At 43.1% G+C, this 9,900-nt stretch overlaps 1 protein-coding gene across 7 annotated transcripts; it reads left to right on the forward strand.

Annotated features, from left to right (window-relative positions):
• The first annotated feature begins 308 nt into the window (after positions 1-308).
• Positions 309-7,906, forward strand: SLC25A51 (solute carrier family 25 member 51). Of its 7 annotated transcripts, none has more exons than XM_062600044.1 (3): positions 369-383; positions 2,540-2,622; positions 5,268-7,906. In XM_062600044.1, exon 3 carries the CDS (start codon positions 5,305-5,307, stop codon positions 6,178-6,180), a length of 876 nt encoding a protein of 291 aa, XP_062456028.1. In that variant the 5' UTR covers positions 369-383; positions 2,540-2,622; positions 5,268-5,304; the 3' UTR covers positions 6,181-7,906. The 7 variants fall into 7 exon arrangements, with proteins under 7 accessions (XP_062456029.1, XP_062456028.1, XP_062456024.1 ...); XM_062600040.1 differs by lacking the exon at positions 369-383 and adding an exon at positions 573-871; XM_062600042.1 differs by lacking the exon at positions 369-383 and adding an exon at positions 923-939.
• The last annotated feature ends 1,994 nt before the right edge of the window (positions 7,907-9,900 follow it).

A 9,900-nucleotide genomic window follows, 5' to 3' on the forward strand; every position in this document is an offset into this window, starting at 1 on the left:
AGCAGGAAGCAGATTCCCAGCCCTGCCAGCGGGCCGCAGGACGCAACGGCCCCGCAGGACGCAACGGCCCCGCAGCGCGCAACCGCCTCCCTCGCGAGACGGTTTCAAACCTCCCAGTGAGGGACAACGCGCCACTCTTCAGCTGAGGCCCCGCCCCGCCCGCCGTTGATTGGCCGAGCGCGAGGACGCTCCGCCAACCGCGCCGCCGCCTTTCCCGCGCGTCACGCGAAGCGACGGCCCGCGGCCGTCTCCGCGGCCCTCTCCCCCCCTCCCGCGACGTCACGCTGTGCGCGAGCCGGCGGGGTGCGTCATACGTCGGCGCGCGGGGCGGGCGGTGGCGGCGGCAGCCCCCGCCCCGGCAGGCGCCATGGCGGCCGCAGCAGGTGCGTCACGGAGGGGGGCGGGCGGCGGCGGCGGCCGGAAGCGACGGCAGGCGGGGCGGGGCGGGGCGGGTAGAGCTGGGAGCGCTTCCGGCGCGGGGCCGGGCCGGGCCGGGCCGAGGCGGGCCGCGCCGCGCCGGGCCGCGGCCGCTCTGTGCCGGCCCGTCTCCTCGGGAGGGCCCGCCCGGGGGCGGCTGCGGGGCGCGCAGGCCGCGCGGACGGCTGCTCGCGGGGCGGGGCCCTTCGGCAGCCGTCGCCGCGGGCTCCGTTAGGAACAGGAGCCGTCCGCCAGGTCAGCTGCGCTTCGCTGCGTCGTGCCTCGCCGTTCGCGGCTCCCTTCTGCTCGTACGCGCTGCTGCGCCGCCTCGTTTCTTACGTCAAAGCTGTTGTTACCTGTTCCGCGATGTCTTGCCTGTGTCTGCGGAGCATCGGTGTCTCTAACGGGCTTTGTGCAGCGGGTCTTCGGGAGCACGGAGAGCGCCTCCATTACGGTAAACTGGAAACATCGCCTGTGTGATTTTAAAACCTTGAGGAATGCTAGAGTTGTGGGAAGAATGCAGTAAGTAATGTGCGCATTAGGAACCAGGTTGTCTGTTACAACTTCGAAAAAAATGTGCAGTCTTTTCCTGTGTTTCGGGTAGGTTCACACTGGTGAGATATTGCTCATGAGTCTGGTGACTCCTGAGCTGCTGATCTGACACCTTTATAGTGGCAAGTAATCAAATTTGAAAAACGGTTAAACAAAACAGTAAACTTTCAACTAGGAGTTCCATTTGGCTTTAGAAAAAGTGTAAAGCGTAAATATTTAGGGCTGATATTTCCCATACTTGATGGTGAAAGAGTGCAAGCTTGCCACACTGCTCTTCTTGAGTGTTCCCAGGATAAGCTCTAGCTGGACCGTGAGGACTTCTTAGGTAGCATGTTAACCCCACAGTGCTATGTAGTTGCAGGCAGGATTGCAAACATCGTCATCTCTTGCCAGTATTCTAGATAAAAAGGAATACTGGGTACCAAACAACTCCCTTTATTCTCCCCCTTATGTTTCTGATCTAGTGGGTCATGCATGGTTATTTAGGCAGGTAAATTGGCTCACATCCTTCTTAGGTTTTTAAATCCTTCTCAGAAGATGGTGTAGATACTATATACCATAAGATGGTAAAAGTGGCAGGTGCATGAAAGTTTGGACCTTGGGTTAGGGAACATGCTATGAATAAGTTGTATGTATCCCCTTTTGGGATGCTCTGAAATTTACCTGTGGGGTGAGGGGGAATTCCTGTTAAAAAAAAAAAAAAAAAAAAAAAAAAAAAAATTATAACAGCTCCAGAGATTGTACTTATTGCTGTTAACCCAGAGCTTTTATTTTTTTTTTAAAGCACAGTTTTCTTGTAATAAATTTTAACTAGGAAGTGGCTTGTGTGCTCTAGTACTTGTAGGTAACATAGGCCTTACAAATTATGGCTGAAAGCAAAGGTTCTGTCATAAACACCTCTGGAAGAACTTGCTGTGCCTGTCACTTGCATGTTCCCAGATTGTAAGCATGAGAGCTAAGTTAAATTTCTCAAAGATTAATAGGGTATCTGCAGTTTTAAATACTCCTTACTTGACAAATCTAGCTGTTCCACCAAAGGGAACATGCAGCTTGTGAAATTAAACTAGGTGTCTCTCTGTTTTATTATGAGTGTATCCTGAGGAAAAAAAAAGGCTGGGCCTAGGTAGTAGTCACCAGTGTAACTGTGACTAGTCAAAAGCCTCTGTTTTGTTTCTGGTGATACTCTTTCCAACTACAGTAGCAAAACTAGCATATCCCACTCCCCTCCTCCTAGCACAGAAGTGGGTAAGACCAGCTTATCTTTAGATATGGCTATTCTAGTATATCCAGATAGACCTAAGTGGATATGAAGAATATTGTAAACTGGTGTGTGTGTGTGTATGTATATATATCTCCAAGGATTTTCAATGCCTCCCAGTAATATATGCCTATATATGCCTAGATGTGTACATATATATATATATATATATATATATATATATATACACACATATACACACACACGCAAATGATACAAGTCCTCTAATAGTCTTCTCAGTGGCATTATTCTTTGTATCAAGCTAAACACTTTGTTTTTATTAATCACTTATGTGAGGCTTTTCCTTGACAGAACTTAAGTAATTTAAGGAATTACTGAGACTAGAAGAGAAGTCTGGAGCAATGATGACTTGCCCTTGGTGGAATAGGATCAGGGTAAGGAATGCTTAAACAAATTGGACAGACACTGGGCCTCGTGGGATGCAGACATAAGGGCTCAGGAAGCTGGCTGGTGTCATTGCAAAGCTGCCCTTTGCCTTTAAAGGGTCTTGGCAATTGGGGAGTGTTTCTGAAGACTATCTCAAGGCATCGCTCCTGTCTTGAAAAGCAAAAAAGAGAACCTGGGGAATTACAGGCTACTGAGCCTCACTTCCCTGGAAAGGTGATGGAGTAACTAAACCCTGGATGCCATTTCCAGAAGGACAGGAAGGACAGTATGGCTTCATAAATAGGAAATCATGCTTAACCAACCTGAAAGCCTTCTATGATGAGATGACTGGCTTGGCAGATGAGGAGGAGAGCAATAGATGTTTACCTTAACTTTAGTGTTCCATAACATCCTCATAAGCAAGCTGATGAAGTGTGGGCTAGTTGAATGGACAGTTAATCGGACTGAAACTGAACTGCTGGGCTGAGAGCATTGTGATCATCAGCAGCATGAAGTCCAGCTGGAGGCCAGTTACCAGTCTTGTGCCCTAGGGTTCAATATGGGGCCAATACTGTTCGGTATCTTCATTAATGACTTGGATGCTGGGAACAAATGCATCTTCAACAAGTTTGCTAATAACACAAAAACTGGGTAGTGTGGCTGATGCACCAGATGATTGTCTTCCTGTTCAGAGGTATCTCAACAGGTTGGATACGTGGGCTGAGAGAAACCTCATAAAGTTCAGCACGGTGAAGTGTAAAGTCCTGCACTTGGGGAGGAATAAGCCCATGCACCTGTACAGGCTGGGGGTCAACTAACTGGAAAACAGCTTGACAGGAAAAGGTTGAACATGAGCCAGCAATGGGCCCTCATGGCAAAGGAGATATCAAGTATCCTGGGCTGTATTAGGCAGTCTTACGAGCATGTTGAGGGAGGTGATCCTTCTTCTCCTCTACTCAGCCGTGGTGAGGCCTCACCTGGAGTGCAGTGTCCCTGCTGGGCTCCCCAGTAAAAGACAAACATGGACCTGCTGGAGCGAGTCTGGTGAAGAGCCGTGAAGAGGATTAAGGGACTGTCATACAAGGAGAGGCTGAGAGAGCTGGGACTCTTCCTCCTGAAGAGGAGAAGGTGTGGGCAGGGAGGGGATTTCACATGTGTTTGTACATATCTCATGAGAAGGTGTATAGAGAACTGGAACAGACTCCTCCTGGTGGTGCCCAGTCACAGGATGACAGGCACTGAAACACAGGCAACTCCACTTGAATGCAAGAAAACAGTTTACAGTGAGGGTGGCTGAGCACTGGATCATTTTGCCTGAATAGGCTGTGGAGTCACTGTCCTTGGAGATACTCATAAGTTCTCTGGATGCAGTCCTGGGCAACCTTCTGCAGCTGACCCTGCTTTGAGCAAGAGAGTCAGATCAGATGATCTCCAGAGGTCCTGTCCAACCCAGACTGTTCTGTCATTCTGTGAATTAAACAGTGTGTGGTTTCTTTCAAAAATAAGTGTATACTTGGTCATAATAATCCCTCAGATTGCTTCAGGTAATGAAAGTTAAACAATTTTAGCTGTTTAAATGTTAGTGTTTAGCTTTTGCTAAACATGCTTCATAGCACAGCCTGTAGTGACTGCACATTGAGAAAGAGTTCTTCCTGCCAAGGAGGGCAGGTAGCCCAGAACACCTTAAAAAAAATTTTTTTTGAAAAACTGTTTTACTTTGGAGATAGGGACTATTTGAAGTTCACAAGAACTGCACCAGCCTTACCTGATTGCTAGTGACTTTACACCAAGCTGTGCTATAATGGAAGTTAGGATTCTGATCAGCTACAGAACCAGCTTTTAAATTTGTTGAATAAGTAATCCAGTTTTAAATGGAGATCATATATTGCCTGTTAATGGTTACTTCAGGATGTTTTTCTGCCTTACTGAATAGAACTGTTCCCCATGTCCTTCATAGTCTTAGACCTAGCCAAGCTGAATGTCTTCTCAGATGTTGCTACAGACAATTCAAATCAAGAGTGGGTTCAAGGTGCTGTCTCCCCTTGTAGATGAGGCTATAGGTCATTTAACTGGACCCAGAGGTCAAGGTGCTAAAATAGTGACTCAGTCTTCTTAGAAATTTCCTTAGAAATTTTCTTGTCACTTAAACATTTTAATCAAAGGATTATCTATTGTTTCCTCCTACAAGGCAGGTAGGAATAACCAAAATTTGTAATGCTACTGAGTGCTTTTTTGTGTTTAAATCTCTACCTTAAGGACTTCTCCCAGCCCCTCTGTGATTTATATTTTATTAGTGTGAAAGTAGGCCTTTCAGCATTTGAATTCCTGAATGGGAAATCTAATGTGTAAAATTCCTATTTATCTTGAGATTTTCAGCTGAAATGTGGTACTGGAAGAGGTTTGCATCTCAGTTTGCATCTCCATTTAATTTAGTTTTGCTTAACAAAACATACAGAGAGAAAAGATGCTGGTTATTCAGGTCCATGAGACTTGTGCAGAAAATAGTGTCTCTGACTGTCAGGTGTGGCATTTGTCACCTTCCTTCTTCAAATTTTATGGGCCTTGCTCATGTGTAAAGTACTGTATGAGTGATCTACTAGTGAGGGGGGGAAAGTTATAATTTTTTTCCATATTCTTTCTTTCTTTTATGTAGGAAAGGAGAACTGAGATACAATCCAAAGAAAAACAGTATGATGGATTCAGAAGGTTGTGCCCCAATGAATTCAAAGCAAGATCTAAGTCATCACATAAAGGCTACATCTGGTAAACATTATCTTTGTGGCTATTGTGCTGCCTTCACAAATATAGCAGTCACTTTTCCTATCCAGAAGGTCCTTTTTCGACAGCAATTGTATGGCTTGAAAACAAAGGATGCAGTACATCAGTTACAGAAGGATGGAATTCGAAATCTCTATCGTGGCATTCTTCCTCCGTTAATGCAGAAAACGACGACTCTGGCTCTGATGTTTGGGTTGTATGAAGATTTCTCCTCATTGCTTCATAGCCACACAAGTGCCCCTGAGCTCTTCACCCGTAGCATAGCAGCAGTGCTTGCAGGGACCACCGAAGCTGTTCTTACACCTTTTGAGCGAGTTCAGACTTTGCTTCAGGACTACAAATATCATGACAAATTTACAAACACTTACCAGGCTTTCAAGGTACTTAAAGACTATGGGATTAGAGAATACTATCGGGGTTTGGTACCTATTCTGCTTCGAAATGGACCCAGTAATGCACTCTTCTTTGGCCTGCGTGGACCCATCAAACAATGTCTGCCTGAAGCAACTTCTTACAGCACTCATTTGGTCAATGACTTCATTTGTGGAGGGCTGTTGGGTGCCATGCTGGGATTCTTATTTTTCCCAATGAATGTTGTAAAAGCCCGCATGCAGTCTCAAATTGGCGGTGAATTTCAGTCTTTCTCAACAGTTTTTGTGAAGATCTGGCTAGAACGTGATAGAAAATTGATTCATCTTTTCAGAGGAGCCCATCTAAATTACCATCGTTCTATCCTGTCCTGGGGCATAATCAATGCAACTTATGAATTCCTGCTAAAGCTGTTGTGAAAAATACTGTCTACCTTTGCAGTCCTTCTGTTCACTTGGGTATTGGCACTCTTGAGGTCCCTTAACCCTGGAGAACAGATTAGTTTATGGAACTTTTTATGAATGACATGGAGTATCATGGAACATGAGAGAATTCAAGGCAGCAGTTATTTCAGTAGGTAGATGAGTGCCTGCTTAGTTTGAAAAGTAATCTTGGCCTTCAGTATTTATGGGGTGAATGATGGTGCATCTAAACCTTGATGCAGTTAACTCTAAATATTTATGCACTGGCAGTTCAATTTGCCCATAATGGAATTATTAGACAAATGCAAGGTTTAAACAACAATAAAAAAACTTATTCCAGATCACTCCCACAATTTTTAACACTCCAGGAACTGAAAATGGTTCACAGTGTGCATTGTAGAATGTTAAAGTCAAGGAGGGCTTGATGAAAGTTATTTCTCTTGCTTGATAGACTTCAAAACCTTGATGTAAGAACTACATTCTGAAATGTTTGGGAATTCTAAGTTATCGTTATAGTTTAAAACTATATGGATGAATCCAAATGAGGATGACTGACTTATTGAACCTCAAACTTGAATTAAACCTACACAATCTATTCTGCAACTATCTTACATTGCTGAATGAACAGTTCATGTTAAAGCCAAGCAGTAAAAGCAGTTACCGAATGTTTAACTTCGGTGTGAGCTGACAGCAGTTCAGAGTGGGATTGTGTATGTGTGTGCCTTGATGTGAAAAGGGAGATGTGGAAAGAATGAAACAGCAATTTTACTTAAAGCTTTAAAGTGTCCTTCCTTGTTAAAAACCTACTTGTGAATACGGAGTACTTGATTTTTTTTTTTTTGTTTGTTTTTTTGCATTGCTTTGTTTCTATTGTAAACAGCTGTGGTGCCAGAAAGATGGCTGCTCTTTCTATAATGTTAATATAATAAATAGTTTAGCTTCTCCTTGTTGTGAAAGTAGTTTACGAACAGTTCTTTTGTACTGTGGTATCCTGTGTTTTGCATTTTGCAAATTATTTTGTTTCATTTGGGCTGTGGTATAATTGTAGCAGTTCTACCCACTTTATGCACGCTCTGTACAATTCTATCTTACAGATTGTTTATCAGCACTTATAAGGTGACATTTCTGGGTATAAACACTTATACAGAGATCTACAAGTACAGTGGAGATAATACTAGGAGACAGCTGATGAGGACCTTAGATGCAGCTAGATAGGAGAAATGCAGCATTTGGAGAAACCCTTAAGGAGTTTTGTAGGCTTGAGTGCCAGGAAACACTTGTGGAAATGTGAAGTTTTGTCTGCATTGAAGACTTGGGAGACAAGAGAGGTAAGATTTAAAGCATTAGAGAAGGGTACAGGACAGCAAGCGTGACCAACAACCAGATGTGATTGTCTTAAAAACAATTTGATTCTTTGTGGGAGATAGGAAGAATTCCCCAAATGTCACAAAATATTCTGTTTTGGGGGTGAACAGGGAAACTTTCAGAATCCGTTCCAAATTGGTCTTTTCCTAAGCTTTAGAGTGGCTATTACATTTATTATTTATTTGCTGTACTTGTCCCCAGAGATTGATTCTAAACAGTACATTATGGATATAATCATATAATAGTACCTAGCTTCACAGTAAAAATGACCAGGCACCAGTCAGCATTATTTCTATCTCAATGTTGTGATTATACACATTTAAATAAAATGTCTGTTGAATGTTTGTTACTCGCAGAATCTGAATACTAGTGTATTTTTTTTAATCACTCCTCGATGGAATAAAAAAAAAGTAAATCCTGTTTCTCTTGTGGAAAATGCTGTATGATTCTCTAATCAGGGGAGATCTGAGGAGTTAAACATCAGTTTAACATGAGTCTGCCACTAATTTGTAATGTGCATTATTGTAGCAAAAAGTAAGTACACGGCTTATCTGCACTTTCATGCTTAATATATCTCACACATTTAGAGTACAGTGAAGGTATTTCTTGATAGAACTATGTTTAAGTATAATCTTTGCTGTAAAATTCAGTTACGCAGTGAAGAAACTGCATGCTTAAATTATGCTTTATGTGTAAGAGGACAGATAATGATTATCGGTGAAGAAAAGGATGTTGTCACACAATAAGGCTAAACATAAATTGAAGGGATACAGCATATATAGTTTACTTAAGAGTGCATGTTGTCAGTCCTGGAAGATAACACAAAAGGAACTGCAGTGCTTTGGCCAGACAGAAGACAGCTTGGTTCAGGTGGGTTTCAAGATTGTTATAACCAAGCTCACTCTATTCAAAAAGTTGGAATATTAAGAGTACAGCTGGTATTCAGCATAAATTTAGATGGCTATTGTATGATTTCCAACCTAATCACCAGCCAGCACCATTTCTGTGTATTGTATAGTACATACAGCAGTTACTGCAGGTTAGTCTGAGGGAGTAATAGTTTTACATAGAAGCCTATGCGACCTCAGTTACCTTCTCTGGCAGGTTAACGCTTTCTTCCATAGCTCAGGCATGAGATCTTAAATCTTTCACTGGCTGTCTCATCACTGCATACGTTCAATGTATCAGATGCAAGCAAAATGAGCTTTGTTACCCGTATCAAAACAAAATCAGGACATTGTGAAACATCTGACGAGTTCAGGCACCAGTGCTGCCTTCTGTAAAAATATGCGGCCAGCAGGTATAGCCAAAGTTTACTGTAATCACTGGTGTCTCTTCTGCTGTTCCTGGGAGGGGCTACAACAATCATTTCCTGCTAAGGGAGAGAGGGGGAATTCCACCAATAAGACAAATACTGCAGTGATGAAGAAGAAGGGCTAGAATGTGTGTAATAACTACTTTAAGCAAAGGTCAGTAATACTAGAAAATACTGCTCTATCCATTTGAGGACTATTTCTGTTCTAAAGGTCTACCTCTTGAGCCAGTTGCGTCTGCAACTACTTTTTACGTTCAGTCAGTTCACAGTTGTTTAAACAGTTGTTTAAACAACTATTTATTTTCTCAATGTAATCTTTTACATTTTTGAATGCAAACTAATCTAAAGGAGATGCTGGTAGCTTTCAGCAGCTGTTAAATGACGGCATGCCTGGAAAAGATAAAGAGCTTCAGTACGCACTGTGGAAAATAAACATCATGTGCCAGTTATATGTTGTGATATGCTGGGAGGGTTTTCTCATAGAAACTAATGGTATTTATCTAATGATGAGGCAGACAGCTTTCCCCTTGTTTATTATGAAATGTTTAATGAAGGGACAGGAAAGCCCACGTATGCTTTCAAGATTGAAAAGTATTTTTCCAGAGTTAAGATAAAATAAACTGGATAGAGTATAGACAGGGTACAGCCTGTTTACCACTGCCTGCTTTTGATGTTTGTTTCAAGCACAACACTGTTCTACAGACAAAAGTCAAGTTTGACTCTTACCTCATTACATTTAAAGGGAACTCAGTGGAAAAATGCAACAGGGACTGCGCTGCATGACCTTGCGCCTTGTATCCATAGTTCAAAGATACTACTGCCTCTACAGAAACATCAGGGCAAGGACTGTGTGTGTTTCTCAGCTGCTTCTGCTTAGCTAGAGTTCCTTGGTTTCACCCTGCCCCAACCCTCTGATTTAAACTCGAAGTGTCATGTTGAGCAGAAGCAGCTCAGGAACACAATTGCTTCTGCTGGCACTGTGGCCTCATTTACTGTAAACACAACAGCAAACAGTTGTGACATGCAGAGTATGTCCT

Source organism: Rhea pennata, chromosome Z, assembly GCF_028389875.1.
Source record: "Rhea pennata isolate bPtePen1 chromosome Z, bPtePen1.pri, whole genome shotgun sequence".
NCBI lineage: Eukaryota > Metazoa > Chordata > Aves > Rheiformes > Rheidae > Rhea > Rhea pennata.